Genomic DNA, 17737 nt, shown 5'->3' on the forward strand with positions numbered 1-17737 from the left:
CTGAACACAATGGAAGAGTTCTGTGCATACGAGCAAGCACTTGACAGCATGGACAATCAAAACCTGCTGGTATGATATTATATTCTCACTGTGGTGTAGAAAATATTCACTACTAATGTTCTAGGTTTCGGATAGGTCATAATTTTATAGCCTATATCTGATTAATGATCCATCTCTGGCATACATTCATATTTTTGGTTTATAATGTATAATCTTTCTTATCCTTTAATGGCAAAATAAAGTGTTTTCATGTTCTAAAAAGTTACTACAATTTTTTTTTACTTTGAAAAATGGTCACTTTGTATTTATAGACTGAGAAAATACTGCATAAAAGTGCAGTTAATATGTGAAAATGTGTTTGTTCCATTGAATGTGTAAATGGGTATGTCTGATTAGTTGATTAATAAAGATCTAGTAGCTTCTAATATTATTTCAAATATATTATTTCCAAATAAACCAACTTTGGAGAGTAGGTGGCAGTGATGTCAGAGAGAGTGTGTTCACAGTCTTGTCAAGGTATTGCTTACTGATTTTTAAAAAATGTTTTTACATTACATTTTTACTTTGATCAAGTTAAAATATCCACAGAATTGGCTTATAGATACCTATGTGTTAACCACTGAATGTGCAAGGTGTAAAGCTGCAAAATTGTCTTTTAAAATATAAGGGTTACAGTACTACATTTGATCCTAAATATTTGAGTAAATAAATGTTGAGTGGAAACTCACTTGAAAAAATGTCTAAACTCAGTGAAAATTTGGTTTTCAGACTTATGACAAATGAACTGATGACAGAATTCAACTTTGCTGGCACAAACCGAAAAGATAAACAACAAAAGAGTGGCCTGGGAGACACAAATCTTTATAGAGTAATTAAAGGTACTCTTATTCTATGTTGTACTTTGGGTACTCTTTAATTGGGACAGACTTTATTGCTCAACTGCTATGATGCAAGCCAAATTTTATCCGTTTATTTCAGCTTTGAGCTTTGAGCAGTAAACTTTAATGGTTCATTTTTTAGATTATACTCAAGAAGATATTAATCATCATTTATTTGAGTAGTAATATTAAATAATTTTCTCCTAGCTGCGGTGCTGAAGTCCCACCCTACATCAACAGAAAAAGAAATAAAGGAGCACGCAATGCGTTACTTGAAGAATGCATATGAAAGGCAGGGAGTCAGGAGATCTGGACACTGAAAATAATAGGTTTCTGGTTCTAACTGTTAGGACAATTAGACAGGGTTTGCAAATGGTGGACAAAAATCGTCTTAACTTCCATTGTAATATTTTTTTTTCTTGGAAATATAGAAGTTTTACATTTTAAAATTTATATTTGAATCAAAAAAGTGGTTTTGAGTTAGTGTGTTAATGTAATTAGTTTGTGTTTGTCATTACTATACTGTATATTGATGTTACCAGAATTTGTAGCTGAAGTTTAAGACTAGTTGTGTTTCTTATGATTATTGCTTATATGTTGATTGTTGATTGACTGTATACAATGTATAATTTGAAATACATATTTTTCAGGTGTGAATGTGTATTTTCAGAATAAATTTCTAAACCAAATCATTGGCTTGGTTTACTAGTTTCTACACCTATAAAACCTATCTTTGATGTATAATAGACCTCTACCCATATACGTATAATAGACCTCTAAACTTATCCGTATAATAGACCTCTAACCTTATACGTATAATAGACCTCTAAAGTTATCCGTATAATAGTCCTCTAAAGTTATCCGTATAATAGACCTCTAAAGTTATCCATATAATAGACCTCTAACCATATACGTATAATAGTCTTCTAACCATATATGTATAACAGTCCTCTAAAGTTATCCGGAACTCCAACTATATATGTATAATAGTCCTTTAAATTTATCCGTATACTATAACTCCAATAATTTATGTATAATGAACATATAATCATAGATGTATAATTGACGTATAACGATAGACGTATATTTAATTCTAGACGAATTGCGGACCACATTTATACCTCTAAGGTATGCGTTTAATAGACGTATATTATACATCTTTTGCCCACTGGGTCACTCGTATTTAATACAGTCTCATTTTAATAAATTCCCCCGTTTCTCTGGTAAGTCGTGACACATAAGGATCCTCCAATTCTAACTATAGGTTCCCTGACACAGAATGGCCTCTCTCCTGTGCGAATGCGCTGGTGTGATTGTAAGTGGCTTTTCACACTAAAACTCTTCCCACACTGACTGCAGCTGAATGGTCTCTCTCATGTGTGAATGCGCTGGTGGGTTTTTAAGTTACTTGACTGACTAAAACTCTTCCCACACTGACTGCAGCTGAACGGTCTCTCTCCTGTGTGAATGCGCTGGTGGGTTACTAAGGCACTTGACTGACTAAAACTCTTCCCACACTGACTGCAGCTGAAAGGTCTCTCTCTTGTGTGAATGCGCTGGTGGGTTACTAAGTTACTTGACCGACTAAAACTCTTCCCACACTGACTGCAGCTGAACGGTCTCTCTCCTGTGTGAATGCGCTGGTGCCTTTTTAAGTGACTTGACTTACTAAAACTCTTCCCACACTGACTGCAGTTGAAAGGTCTCTCTCCTGTGTGAATGTGCTGGTGGGTTTTTAAGCCACCTGACCAACTAAAACTCTTCCCACACTGACTGCAGCTGAACGGTCTCTCTCCTGTGTGAATGCGCTGGTGGGCTATTAAGCTACTTGACTGACTAAAACTCTTCTCACACTGACTGCAGCTGAATGGTCTCTCTCCTGTGTGAATGCGCTGGTGTGATTGTAAGTTGCTTTTCAAATTAAAACTCTTCCCACACTGACTACAGCTGAATGGTCTCTCTCCTGTGTGAATGCCCTGGTGAACTATTAAGCTACTTGACTGACTAAAACTCTTCCCACACTGACTGCAGCTGAATGGTCTCTCTCCTGTGTGAATGTGCTGGTGGGCTATTAAGCTACTTGACCGACTAAAACTCGTCCCACACTGACTACAGCTGAATGGTCTTTCTCCTGTGTGAATGCGCTGGTGGATAATTAAGTTACTTGACTGACTAAAACTCTTCCCACACTGACTACAGCTGAACAGTCTCTCACCTGTGTGAAAGTGCTGGTAGGGTTTTGAAATGCTAGACTGACAGAAACGCTGCTTCTCCCCGTGCCATAATGGCAGTTTGTCCACTCCATCTGAGCAAGGCCTTGAGTGATTCTTCCTCATCCTCTGATCGTGCTGGGGTCTCTTATTCTGCAAATGCTCCATGGAATGGTCTTGCTCTGTGTGTGGAAACTGAGATATGTTTTCTCCAGCGTGTCCTTCAGTGTGCTGCTCAGAAGTGTGAATCATCTGGGACTCCATCCCCAGCTCTCTGAGACTAAAACCCCCCAGTTCATTCAGCTGTTCCTCTCTTTTCCCAAGAACAGACATACTCTCCAGTTCATTAAAACTTTCAACAATTTTCTCAGTAACCAGATTATTAAACCTGTGTGTAAAGTCATCAGAATATAAGGGATCATATAATTGTTTTAGACTCTGCAGTGACAGTCTCTCCACTTGAACAGAACAAGGCCTAATTCTTATCAAGCCCTGTAGGAGCTGCTGTTGCTCCTCCCTGTACTGACTCTTCTCTGTGTGCTGTGACTCAGTACTGTTCTCTTTACCAGGCACATCAGTCTGCTGCTCTGCAGGGTCAATCAACTTGGGATCCATATCCTGCTCTGTAAGATTTAAAACATCCAGTTCTTCACTGTGCTCTTGTACAGAGACACCTCCCAGTTCATTACAACCTTGTGTAATATTGATTGTGTCCAGATTATTCATCTTCTCTGTAAAATCATCACATATTAAGAGCCCAGGTGTCTCACTCTCAGGCTCCGTCTTCATCATGGGCACAGAGTCCAGATCCTTGACACTCTGTCTGCTGTCTGTGTGCTGCTCACTAAGTGCCTCTTTCCCTGCTGCGGCAGTGAGCTCTGTCTCCTGCATCAGACTGGAGCCCCACTCCTCCTTACTGTGTTGCTGTTCAAGAAGAGCCCTTTCCCCAGCGTCAGAGAGAACACTGGCCTCTGAGCCTGTAAACACAGGACAAGAAGACACGACCTTTATAAGAATAAACTTTATTTTATAGTTTTATACCTTTAGAGGTGGCTTCTCAAAGCATTTTACAGAATGCCAACAACAAAAAATACACAAAATTAGCATGATGAGAATACACAGTTAGAGGAGACAGTAGACAGTGGTACTGAGTACAGTAGGAACAGAGCGGTACAGAACAGTTCAATAAAGGCTCTTCTGAAGAAAAAGTTTTTAAGTCTGGATTTAGAGTTTAGAGAAGGTGACTCTCTGATATCCTTGTGGAGAGAGTTCCAGAGCACGGGGCAAAACAGGAGAAGGCCATGTCACCCATAGAGTGTAGACAGACTGGGGAACAAATAGTTGAACACAATTAGAAGAGCAAAGATTGCAAGGTAGGGAGTAGGGTGATAATATCAGACAAGTATGGAGGTGCCAAGCCAAGCCAAGACATGGAGAGTCTTATAGGTGAGCAGGAGGATTTTTAAGTCGATAAATAACTTGACAGGAAACCAGTGCAAGGACTCCAGGATAGGAGTCATGTGATCATTTGTACTAGACCTGGTCAGGATTCTGGCTGCTGAATTTTGGACATACTGGAGTTTGTTCAATGGGGATTTAGAATCCCCAGAGAGTAGAGCGTTACAGTAGTCAATTTGGGAGAAGACAAAATTTTTCAGTCACAGTTAGTGATAACACAGGGCGTTGTCGAGCAATATTTATGAGGTGAATGAAAGATGTTCTGACAACATGCTGCACATGTGTGTCGAACGTCAAATATCATCCCCATGTTTTTCAATTTAGACTGAAGCTCAAGTACAAGATCATCTACAGATAGGGTTACACATTGGTTGTACAAAGTTGATGGGTGGTGCCAATAAGCATGACTTCAGTCTTGTCACAGTTAAAGGAAGGAAATTTTGAGTAACCCAAGTTTTTATATCGGGGATGCAAATAAATAGAATAGAGACAGCCACATCAGCGTCAGGTTTGGTAAGGATGTATATTTGAGTAACATCAGCATAGTAGTGATAGCTGAGGCCATGTGATCTTAAAAGCTTTAAACTACACACACACATACTAGTACACTCACAATCAATTTGGGTTGTTTAAACATAGTGGAATAAGTGGGTATAAGGGTGTGTTCTGATTTAGCTTCGTCAGAAACCTAACTACCATGTAAAAAGTAAGTCTACAGTAATTATATCACAATTACGTTACATTTACATTAACAGTGCACTGAGAGAGAGAGAGAGAGAGAGAGGTTAATACAGACACATTGACTGGACACTACAGCACATTAACACTGCACTGAGAGAGAGGGGTTAATACAGACACACTGACTGGACACTCCAGTACATGAACACTGCACTGAGAGAGAGAGGGGTTCATACAGACACACTGACTGAACACTACAGGACATTAAAACTGCACTGAAAGAGAGGTTAATACAGACATGCTGACTGGACAATACAGTACATTAACACTGCATTGAGAAAGAGAGGGGTTAATGCAGACACACTGACTGACTGGACACTCCAGTACATTAACACTGCAATCAGAGAAAGGGGTTTAATACAAACACACACTGACTGACTGGACACTCCAGTGCATTAACACAGCACTGAGAGAGGGATTAATACAGACGCATTGACTGCACATTACAGTACTTTAAAACAGCACAGAGAGAGGCAGGTTAATACATACACAATGACTGGACACTACAGGACATAAAGACTGCACTGAGAGAGAGGGGTTAATAGATACATACAGACTGGACACTACAGCACATTAACACTGCACTGAGAGAGAGGGGTTAATAGATACATACTGACTGGACACTACAGGACATTAACACTGTCCTGAGAGAGAGAGGTGAATACAGACACATTGATTGACTGGACACTACAGTACATTAACACTAGACTGAGACAGGGGGCTTATACAGACATGGACAAACTGGAATTTAGAGCATACTACCACTTCACTGAGTTAATACAGACACTGATTTGACACTACAGGGCATAAAGTCTGCACTAAGAGAGAAGGGTGAATACAGACACATTGACTGCACAATACAGTACATTAACACTGCATGGAGAGAGGCGGGATAATACAGACACCGACTTGACACTACAGGACATTAACACTTCACTGAGAGAGAGGGGTTATAGATACATACTGACTGGACACTACAGCACATTAACACTGCACTGAGAGAGGGGGGTTAATAGATACATAATGACTGGACACTACAGTTTATTAACACTGCACTGAGAGAGGGGCTAAACACAGACTGACTGGACACTATAGGACATTAACACTGCAATCAAAGAAAGGGGTTAATACAGACACACTGACTGCACACAACAGGATAATAACACTGCACTGAGAAGAGGGGGATTAAAACAGACACACTGACTGCACACTACAGGTAATTAACACTGCACTGAGTGAGAGGTTAATACAGACACTTTCTGGACACTACAGTACATTAACACTGTACCGAGAGAGAGGGGTTAATACAGACACACTTACTGCACAGCACAGTATATAAACATTGCACTTAGAGAGAGAGGGGTTAATACAGACACACTGGATTAATATTCTAGAGGAGTCAATACAGACACAGACCCTGGACGACAGTAATACTTAAACCAATTAAATAATGTTTATATACACAATCATTAATATACTTATAAAAATTTAGACCAATACAACGTAAATACAATATTTATAAATGTTGTTTCCTAATGACGTTGGAGTACAAATTGATTCAGTGAAACAATTGTTGAATGTGAACGAGGTGTTTTCAGCACCGTAACCGGACAAAGTTCAGTTTCCAGTAAAGAATCCCGTTGCTACATCACACAAGTCTTTCCCACGTCACTATGCATCTCTCCACTATATTCTCACCTCTTTCGGAAAGTATTTATTTGATGACAGTTTGATACTTTATTAGAACGCGTACTGATAATGAGAATGTTTACTATTGTGAGATGTTTTCTTTAAAATAAAGTTTGTTGTTTAAAAAAATCTCACTATTGAGTTAGTTATAGACACTGGTTTTTAACACACACACTCTGACTTCATACAAGTCACCACACTGACCTGAGAGCTGCAGTTCCGTGTCCATTTCTTCTTTTATTTCTGCAGTGACTTCACAGAGAAGCGTATGTCCAACATGATCTGTCTGTCCCTGATCTCCTCCTGCTCCCGACGCCTTCTCCCACAGCTGCAGTCTCCACTTCAGGCTCTCGTTTTCCTTCTTCAGATGCGCCATTTCACCCCCGACACTGTCCTCCACACACTGTGTGATTTTAAACACGGCACGTCTCACCAGGACCTGGGAGACGCTGCGGAGTTTGTATTGAAACTCGTCCTCAGAGTCAGAAATCCTGTTTCCAAAAACTTCTGACATTTCATACACGATCGATTTGAGCAAAACCTGCATGAACGAGTCAAGCTGGATTTGCAGATTTAACAAGCACTCCGCCATCCTTCTTCAGAGTCGATCAGAAACAAAGGCTGACTTGCGATGTTTAAACAGAACTGCTTCTTTATTTTTATTCTTCACAGATTCTATTGTCAGGGCTGTGCTCTGTTCAAGCATAAACACAGTTGGCAAGATGCTACGTTTTCAGAAACTGAAGTTATTAAAAAAAACAACTTTCTTCTTTATAGAAAGAAAATCATTCAAGCACCCACGGGTATGCTGTGTAGCGCCGTGTGATGACGTCATTCGTTAGCGCGGCCGCGGCTTCAAAACAACCGAGAAGCGGAGCTGAGAAAGAGGAGTTTCTGCAGACGGATATAAACTTAACTGCACCTCCTAGCGCCACCTAGTCAAGAGGAGTGAATCACCTGCGACTTGCACCGTTCCTAAGTGAATTTTGCGAAACGGAACAGATTTATTGTTTTGCCCTACCACAACGAAAACGTCTCCCTTTGCAGGTTTTTGGTTAAAGAAAAAAAATGCTGTCATATTCTTCCCAGCTGGCAGTATTTATTCTGCACCATAAGCAAAATTTGTATTTCATATTTCGCAAATTGTATGCATTTCTCGAAAAACACGTTGTCCCAAGAAAGGAAATAAATACTTCCATTAACAAAATCAAGCCATATGTGATTGTCCTTAATGATACATTCTGTATGACAAGACAGGAAGAAACGCACCTCAGGATTCCAGACACAGGATCTCCTGTTTATTGAGAGAAGTTTTAACCATCTGTCAGTTTTCATGTCCAAGGAGCTCAATTTGCATTCCATGTACAACAGCGTGTCCTCTACACCCGCCACTGAAGCACAGCACAGGCTCAGCATCTTGACATCTCCCTAACAGAGACACGCAGAGACCTTTTGGTGGGCAGTGGCTCAAAAGGGGAGAAGAGACAATTTCTGGAGCAGGATTTGTTAAGTTGGAGTATTCTGGACACAAATCAGTGCCCGCTTGTATTTCTGTGTTTTTTTTAAATTTTACAGAAAGTTTAAATGTGACTTTTAAGGCATTATAATTCACAACCTTGGCAAAAAATGGTTGTCCATAATTGTTGATTATGTTTGATTAACAGACAAAATATGACAACCCCTCTACTGAGCATATACTTTATTTTCCTGATGTAACAGATCTTAACAAGAGGGCAAAGTAAATAAAATAATTAGCATCTAATTACATGCAATACCAAATGCAATCTCTTTCCATCTTAAGAGCAAGGGTTCACATGATACATCAATTCAATTTTTTTTCCCAAAAAAGTGTGTATTGTGGGACAAATAATCAGGAAGTCGCTATAAATTATCATCTGGTACCAATTTATTTATGTATATCAGAATCAATGATGCTCCAGGAGATGCTGGAACTCACAATCTCAACATGACTCTGCTGTATAAGTATGCTGACCTATTGTGCCACCGGAGCAGCGTGAGTCCCTCTCCTCACACAGACTGACGCTGCACAAACAGGGTGAAACAAGCAGGGTTTTGGCTGTAGATCCATCTCCACATGAGGGAAGGGGACAGTAATACAGCAAGGAAAAGACAGGAGAAGACACTGAAAGAAATGTGCTCACTGCAAAGGAGGAAGGAAAGATGTGCTCAGACACATAATACAGATTGGTGGATAATTTGAAGTGACTTTTTTATTGTCAATCAGCACACGGATTTCCCTTCATCTGTCTTCCTGTGGAGGACATGACTGGAAAGGGAGAGGACATGAGGCTCATGTACAGGGGGATCATGAGGTGTGTCAGGGTGAATGGTTCCCTCACGATCTTCTTTCCCGTGACCAGGTAAATGTGCCAGGGTTGCCCTCTGTCTGCCCTGCTCTACTCCTCAGTGGCTGAGCCCTTGGGCCTGGCGATTCTCAGGAAGGAGCGGGTGCACGGGTTGCCTTGCCTGCGGGCGCTGCCACCTCACTGATCTATTAATATGCCAACAACACCATAGGTGGTGCAGGCCTACTGCACTGCCTCAGGCACCAGGGTAAACCTGGAGAAGTCTGAGATCATGCCGGTGGGGAGGGTAGACACTGACCCGCTCCTTGGATACCCCTTCAAGGTGGAGACGGGTCACCTTAAGGTCCTCGCAGTCTATATTGGTATTGATGAGTAGGCCACTGGGCTCCTGCTGTGGAAGGAAAAGCTTGTTAAGATGAGGGTCAGACTTGGCAGGTGGAGATGCAAGACCCTGACCTCTAAGGGAACGGTCTTATTGGTCAAAATGCTGTGCCTGTCCCTCTTGTGGTACCTTCTATCTGTGATGCCTCTTCCCTAGAGGATTGAGAGAGAGATTCAACAGCTGGTGGTGGGCTCTGTCCACAGGTCGCCTACAACACCCTTATTGGAGAAGTCTCCATGGGTGGGCTGGGGCTGTCTGATATCGGCCTGAAGATGAAGAGCGTCCTTAACATGGATAATCATTGCGTCTGTATGGGACGTCACCTCAAGACCTGCAGGGGTGTGGGGTGGGAGTCTCTCTTGATGAGGCTGACTCTGGGGCTGGTGGAACACCTGCCCCACTTTTACAGGGAAGTCTTGCTGGCATGGGGGGAGTTCATGTCTCCTACATGCCAAAGATGAGAGCCCCGCTGCTTGAGCAGCCTCTGTTCCTCAACCACCCGGCTCAGGTCTCGATGGCGTAGATGTTTCTATGAGGCTGAATTGTCTAAGTTCAGGGATCTTCTTTACGAAATAAAGGATGGCTTTCTACCTGCTCAAGCTATTGTCGACACTGTGCGGGAGGTTGACGATGAGCTGTCTGGCAGTTAGATCCGCCAGGACTTTGAGCAGCTCAAGCTCAGCCTCCTGGACAGCTGGCTGGAGAAGCTGTGACCGGTGCATGGCTCAGGGAGATGACAGTGAAGTGGGGGGACCATGGGGTGAGCCTCCTGGGGTGCACCAACAGCGTGTTCCACAGGCTGATTGTGGCAAAGCAGTTCAGGGCACCGGTCTTGGAGGTGATTTGGGGAAAAATCTTCCCCGACTACGAGCCGGCGTGGCTGTGGGCATGTCTGAGGCTGCCTTTCCTTTCCCAGAGGTTGAAGCAGCTCGACAATTTCATCCAACATAATTGCATCTTATGAAAATGGTGCTGCAGCACCTTCTGTATGTCTGTTGTGTCCCACGGCTTGTGAGAAGAAGAGAAAGACCCCTTTCTCTTTTGCCTTCCATTACTCCCACTCGGGGGTCTTTCCACTGACTCTGTGAGGGGCAGGTGTGTCCAGTAGATTATCGAGTGGAAGTTAGGGATGTTGGAGATGCAGCTCCTTGCATTCACAACAAGAGTCACCAGCAGCAGCAGCAGTAGTGTCTGAAGCTTTCCATACTGTAGTGGTTTCGCCTAAACGGAAGGTTTAACAAGCGGAAACAAGCCACCTTTTTTCCCATGCTTCTCAACTGTATAAAGGTCCCTAGTGACAGGCCATCTTTTGTCAATGTATTTCTGGTGTTTCATGGCATCTCGTACCAAATGCACTTTCCTTCTGTACATGGAGCTGATCACTTGAAATTTGGCTGTGCAGAGAGACCAAGATGAGCTTTGTCGACTCCAAAGCAGCTCCTTTGTAAAACGCTGTTTGTTCACATCACTTATGTGGGGCTTATACACAGCGGTCTCTAAAGGTCTTTGCTACCTGATAGTGGGGCATTGCAGTAGTCTAACCTGCTGTATGCAAGAGCAGCGGTCTCTAAAGGTCTTTGCTACCTGATAGTGGGGCATTGCAGTAGTCTAACCTGCTGTATGCAAGAGCATGCATTAATTTCACTGTGTCTTGAGTGGAGAGAAACTGCCTTAGTTTTGCAATTTTTCTTAACTGTAGGAAGCATGTTTTGATACTCTTTTAACATGAGAGTTAAGCGAGAGCCTTGTGTCTAATATGGTTATGTGCTGAGTCTTTGAGGCAAATTTTTGAATCCTCTGAGTTAAGTGCTGAAGTTATAGTAGTCCTATCAGTATTGTAGCCACCAAACAACAGAACCTGTTTTATCAGAGTTGAGTAACAAAATGTTTTCACACATCCAAGTCTTTACTTCATTAATGCAATTAAATAAAGTGATAATAGACGAGTTGTCGTTAGGTGTAAACAAAATGTTTATTTGAGTGTCATCAGCATATGAATAAAAGTTAATATTATGTTTTTGGATTATCCTACCTAGCAGCAGCATGTACAGAGAGAACAATATTGGCCCCAGCACTGATCCCTGTGGTACCCTAAATTGACATTGAGGAACCAGTTCAATTATTAGATATTGGAACATTTAAAAAGCATCAGATATTTATTTCTTGATATTGTATTTATACTTTATGTTACTCTTTTATACATGTTATATCAGAATTTATTTTACCTTCATTTACACATTGTAACATTCAACCTCTAAGTAAATAACAAATGCTCAAACATTCCGAACAGTAATTATAAATCCTCTTAGTCAATAACTTCGGAAAATCAAGTTAGAAACACTTAATCTCTGTCTGTAATAGATTCTTGTAAGTCTTGGATTTTAAATAAGTCTACTGTAGCTGAATATATTTCATGTAAAAGCAGAAATATTACACATCCTTAATCTCTTTAATGACCTCTCTGCTACATAAGGCATCTCAGTGAAAAGTATTAAGGAGGTGGTATAAAGAATCTCTACTTAATCTCAATCTCTTCTCTACTTAATTGGATTTCTTAGCAAAAACTTAACCCACTTGATATTTGCAGGAAATGTGATTGTTTTTGTTAAACAATTGAGTACGTACTGTACAGCCTTTAATATGCGATAGTGAATTTTCCCGTATTCTGCGGAGGGAAGAGAACTGAAATTAAGGAAATACATATTTAAAGGGGTGAAAGTCTTAAATGTGTTCTGTCATATCTGGGCGTTTGAATAGATTTGTTGTATAATTTATTATGATTTCACTCTATACTTGTGTTTCTCAGGAGAAAGTAGTAACATTGGGGATTTGAGGGTACAGAAAATACATTGTACTGTATGGGTAAATGTAAGGTTATGTTAAAAAAGAAACTTTTCGGCACCTTTTTGAACGTGATTATTAGACACCTGTTGAATCTCAACCAGGGTTTCTTGAGACATCATTCAGCGAGCGAAGCCTCCCTCTGGACTCCGCACTGAGTTGAAAGCTATGTGAGCTGCTCACTGCTTGTTGTGTACTGTTACCAGAAATCAAGATAAATCATGTCAGACATTTTTCCATCTTTAATGTGACCTTGCAACCAACAAAATTCAAGAGAAAACAGATAATTATTAGGAAAAATCATTGAAATTAAAAAACCTACTGTCACAGACGTCCAAAGGGACTAACCGTGGAGAGCAGGAGAGTGGAAAAAGACCCATATGCGTAGCAGCGGAACGGAGAGTTAGCCCGGGCTCATTCGTGCAAAGAGTTCAGGAGTGCCGTATAGAAACCAATGCCCTCAGGTAGCGGACGTGGGATGACCTGGTGCTAGATGGGTCTCAGGACATCTGAACATCAATGTTGAGCCAGGGCAGAGTGCAAGACCCGGAAATATATAGCCCCAGAGAGAGAGAAATACCGGAAGGACAACAAATAACCGGAAATGAGATACAGGACAGAGAAGGAGCACCCTCTGGCTGCAGAGGGCGTGACACCTACAACACTCTGGTTGCATAAGTGTGCACACCCTTTTATAATGGGGGCTGTAGCTGTGTTCAGAGTTAACCAATCACATTCAAAATCATGTCCAAAGTTAAGTAGCATACACCTGCCATTAATGAAAGTGATTATGATTAACCCCAAATAAAAATCAGCTGTTCTTGTAGGACTTCCTTGTAACTTTCGTGGTTGAAGTCTACTGGGATAGCCATGGTCCTCAAGGAGGTGATTAAAAATATAAGGGATCTTATTGTTGAAAGGTACTGATCAGGAGAGGGGTATAAAAGAATATCAAAGGCATTGGATGTACCATGGAGCCCTGTGAAGATTATCATCAGATGTGGCACCACAGGGACATTGACAAGATCAGGACAACCCTCCAAAGTTAATGATGGGACAAGGAGAAAAGGTATTAGGGAAGCTACCAAGAGGCCTACAGAAAGCTACAGAGGCCTACAGAGCTGCAGGACTTTTTGGTGGGTATTGGTCACTCCTTGCATGTGACAACAATCTCCCATATTCTGCACGTCTGAGCTATGGGGTAGGAGGCAAGACAGAAGCCATTTTTCACAAAAAAATAAATCTAAATTTTGCAATAAAATGCATTCAGTCACCCTAAAAAATGTCTTATGGTCTTATAAGACAAAGGGTGAGCCTTTTGGCCTTAAGTTTAAAAGATATGTTTGGTGCAACACAGCCCATCATCACACACCACTTGGTGGTGGAAGCATCATGCTTTGGGGATGCTTTTCTTCAGCTGGGACAGGGGCTCTAGTCAAAATACATAGGATAATGACTAGCTCCAAATATCAAGATATTTTGGCACAAAACCTGCTGGCCTCTGTCAGAAACCTGTCATCTAGACACTGTTCCCAGAGCTGGATAAGTGACTCCAGATTCTACAGCTCTCTAGCAATAGAGAAAGTCAGGGTACAGAAGTGGAGAAATGGCTACAATGTGGAAAAATATTACCTTGACGAGTAAATTTCTTGAAGTTCAATACTTTATACAAGTTACCCCTTCCCACCTGGCAAAATTTAAGGGCTTCAGTACAAAATCTGGCTGAAACAAGTGATCGCTATTATTACACGTTTTTGCAGACCTCACGGTGCTCTACACTGCTCTTTTCTAAACTGAGCTGCTCATTTGGAAACCAAAAGGCAACAGAGAGGCATTCTTATACTGGGAGCTGAACCCGGGCCACCTGGGTGAAAACCAGGAATCCTAACTGCTAGACCAACGTAGTCATTCTGTGCATAATGCAGGCAAATTGTAGTTCCTGTCTCTATGCCGTTCTTCCTAGAGAGCTAGCTGACAACCAGAGCGCTGCAGAGTCTAAACAGAAGGCCACACCTGCATTCAACATATTCACACCAGGACTTGAACACAGATACACCTGATGAAAATCTTCCCACATTATACACTTGCAGCCCTGGGTCTCAGTTCATTGTTGGTAGCCTTAGCCAATCAAAGCCTGTATGGCTCCCAATTATTTACAAAGAATTGTCCAATCACAGTCTCCGCTCTCATTCTTGGTAGTTTTCACCGAATCACAGCCTGCTGTCAATCAAGTGGGGAGTTTATCCATTTGTGTGCTGGTTAATCAATCCGGTTTTTCAAACTTGAAGTACCAGAAACTGTGGGCTCCTTGTGTTCCTTTGTCCTTTTTAAAATGTTTCTGGTTTGTAAAATAACTGTTTTTGACATCAGCTTCTCCGGTGCTGTTAGAAATAAATATAAATAGGTATGTGGAATTTTAACAAATCTGGTGTTTGAATCAATTAAGGGGTGGCTCCATCTGCTTTGTAGTTATAAAAAAAAATAATAAAAAATGTTAGTGAAGCTTGATATGAGGGTATTCTGTGTTTTTACGAGTTGGGTACTTAATAGACTTGTGGGTTTGGATTTTGAATCATTATTGTCATGCTCAGGGTGGGACCAGCTTCTTTCTTCATAGAAATGTTTACACACTATAAACAAGTAAACCATGTACACTCAGGAAAAAATCTCAATTTCAATTTCTCATCTAGTCTATTTTGATCTTACAGAAGATTGATATTATTGATATATTATCTTATCTGTATTATTGATAGAGCTCATGTATTTGTTGTAGAGTATTTATATTCTTGAGAGAACAACTGTACAACTGTTCTTTTTCTCCACTTCCCATCTCCTCTTCTCCACCTCCTGCTTCATCTGTTCCATCTCCTTCTATACAGTGTGTCCAATAAGAGTCTGTCCAGATGAGACTATACAGTGTGTCCAATAAAAGCCTGTACAGGTGACGCCACACAAGGACAGAGGTTCTGTTCACTTCTCACCTGTCTCTGAGTCTCAGGAACTCTGAAGTTACTCAAAGGAGGGGGCTCCTCCAGGGGTTGATGGGGGCGGCATGGCACAGTCACCAGGGGTTTCTCTGAGCTCAGATGATTGAGGAGGGAGGGCCCAGGGGCGCCGAGGTCCAGGAGAGGGAGGGATGAACATCTTGTTTTCTTTAACAGCCTCACCCATCTGGATCGTGCGTCTCCTTGGCTGTGGAGACTGAAGACACACAGAAGACCTTTCTGTTCCTGCTGAGTCCCACAACAAGTCAGACTGTCCTAAGACTACTACAAAGAGAAAATATTAACCTGCTATTCACAGACCTCAGCTACAGGGACTCCCAGGTTGTTCTGCAGGATGAGGTCGAGCTCTGCTGCAGACTGGCAGAAGCACTTGTCCACCTCAGAGAAGTGACACCTGACCTTCGTGTTTTCGAAGTAAGACTTCAGTGTCTCCTTCGCCTCCTCCTAGTCATCCTGCTTCATGATTCCTGTGCCCTGGAAGGGAAAATCCTAAGAAAATGGGGAGAGAGAATCAGGCAAGATGTCCTGACCATGTCTGCTGCCGTCAAACCAAACCTCCATTATCAGAGCTCTCGTTGTGTTGCCTGTTGTCTTCACTGTTTTAATTTTGGGATTTGGTAAAATTTCTTATCATATCCTCTGTTAAACTTCACGAACTCAGTACCAACTCTTGTACCAAAGAGAGAGAACAAAGACAGTGAATCATCATCATCATACCTCCACAGCGCCAGGCAGGAGATGCAACCTAGGGGTGGAACTGTGGTATCTCTAAAGCCAAAAGAGAGGGGGAGGGGGGTCACCCCACTGTTAATAGAGCCAATAGAGAGAGAGAGAGACACCCCACTGTTAATAGAGCCATTAGAGAGAGGGGGAGTAACCCCACTGTTGCCATCGATGACCAAGAGTCTCACCACCCACTCTATGATGCCCCCTACTGGTGATCTGTAAGTGGTGTGTTTTTCAGCCACCCACTTGAAATAACAGCAGGCTGGTGTCCCAGCCCAGCTCCTGTCTCTCTCCCCTTGGATCTGGGAGATTTCCAGGTTGAGTGGGGTGGCGCAGGTATCTTGGAAAGCTGAGGGGGTCAGGAGAGTCACCCCAGCCCCTGTACCGCCCCGATACCACAGTGTAAGCTGGACAAGGGGAGGGGTTTCAGTGACTCACTAATCCCACATATGCTGCCTCCAATCCAATCTTGGCCAGGACCTCATCGTACAACTCCAGGCAGTCAAGCAACTCCAGGCAACATCGCATTCTGAGCCCTGGGCCGCACCCGGCTCTCCTCAACCTAGAGCAGCCCCTCCAGTTCGACCCACAGGCCCTCCCCGAGCCACCACAGGGCAGCCGGGGCCTTACCTACACTCTTACCTACAGTTACACTATAACTAACACACAAATACGGCCAATATTACAACAGTAACACTGCAATTAAGGCTTACAGTATTATTATTACTAACAATAACACAAACTTAGCAGTACACTAATAATACCAATAATAACAATAATACTATCAAAAGAAATAACATGACAATGAGTCTTAATATTCTGACACTAACACTATGATTATCACTAATATTAACATGAATACTAGAATTAAAACCAAAATTAAAAGTAGCTCTATCATCACTAATTCTCACATGAATACTAGTATTCAGTAGTGCTATCATCATTAATACACACATACAGATGCAGCGGTACAAAGTGCGCGGTACACACACGTACCGGAGGTAATTGGCTACGACGTCATACATTGTGACGCTCGATGACGCGCGGTACCGCGGTATGTGATTGGTTGACCGACAGGGGCACTCGTGGTCCATTGGTCTGTCGTAGAAAGATTTACAGTAAACGTCTTTACTGTGCCCGTTGTAGTATTGAATATTCATATGGAATTTTACCACTGAAGGAAATCTTAGTAGCTGAGCATAAAAATAATAGGAGCATACTGTAACGCGTGTGAAGGCCATAAACAATATTCATTTTGGAACATAAACATACAGTATATGGCTGGTCTTGGTACTTTAAAGAAAAAATACACACCAGTATTCCATTTCTCCCTAAACATTTTAAGCATCGAAGTCTTTAACTAAAGAGATACCGGAGTCAACAAGCATACTTTTAGAATTTGATTAAAAGGGAATATAATATGGAATCGCCTATCTAAAGAAATTAATAACGATATAATTATATTCATGTACCGCAACACAAG

General features: G+C 41.8%; 1 protein-coding gene and 1 long non-coding RNA gene across 2 annotated transcripts; one reads left to right on the top strand and one right to left on the bottom strand.

Annotated features, from left to right (window-relative positions):
- The first annotated feature begins 451 nt into the window (after positions 1–451).
- Positions 452–1208, top strand: LOC148666653 (uncharacterized). Its single transcript, XR_015937053.1, has 3 exons — positions 452–516; positions 769–878; positions 1086–1208. It is a non-coding gene; the product is annotated as an uncharacterized LOC148666653 (long non-coding RNA).
- Positions 1209–2075: 867 nt separating this feature from the next.
- On the bottom strand, positions 2076–7879 carry LOC148666654 (uncharacterized). Its single transcript, XM_088632422.1, has 2 exons — positions 7178–7879; positions 2076–4065 (listed from the first exon to the last, which is right to left on the bottom strand). Exons 1-2 carry the CDS (start codon positions 7563–7565, stop codon positions 2252–2254), a joined length of 2202 nt encoding a protein of 733 aa, XP_088488548.1. The 5' UTR covers positions 7566–7879; the 3' UTR covers positions 2076–2251.
- Positions 7880–17737: the final 9858 nt, after the last annotated feature.

Source organism: Lepisosteus platostomus, chromosome 5 (assembly GCF_059453375.1).
Source record: "Lepisosteus platostomus isolate fLepPlt1 chromosome 5, fLepPlt1.hap1, whole genome shotgun sequence".
Classification (NCBI taxonomy): Eukaryota; Metazoa; Chordata; class Actinopteri; order Semionotiformes; family Lepisosteidae; genus Lepisosteus; species Lepisosteus platostomus.

Excerpts from the sequence above, each read along its gene's own strand:
- LOC148666654 (XM_088632422.1), bottom strand. The coding sequence starts at position 7,565 with ATGGCGGAGTGCTTGTTAAATCTGCAAATCCAGCTTGACTCGTTCATG. Across the intron at positions 4,066-7,177 it reads CACGGAACTGCAGCTCTCAG|GCTCAGAGGCCAGTGTTCTC; the intron begins GTCAGTGTGGTG and ends CTGTGTTTACAG.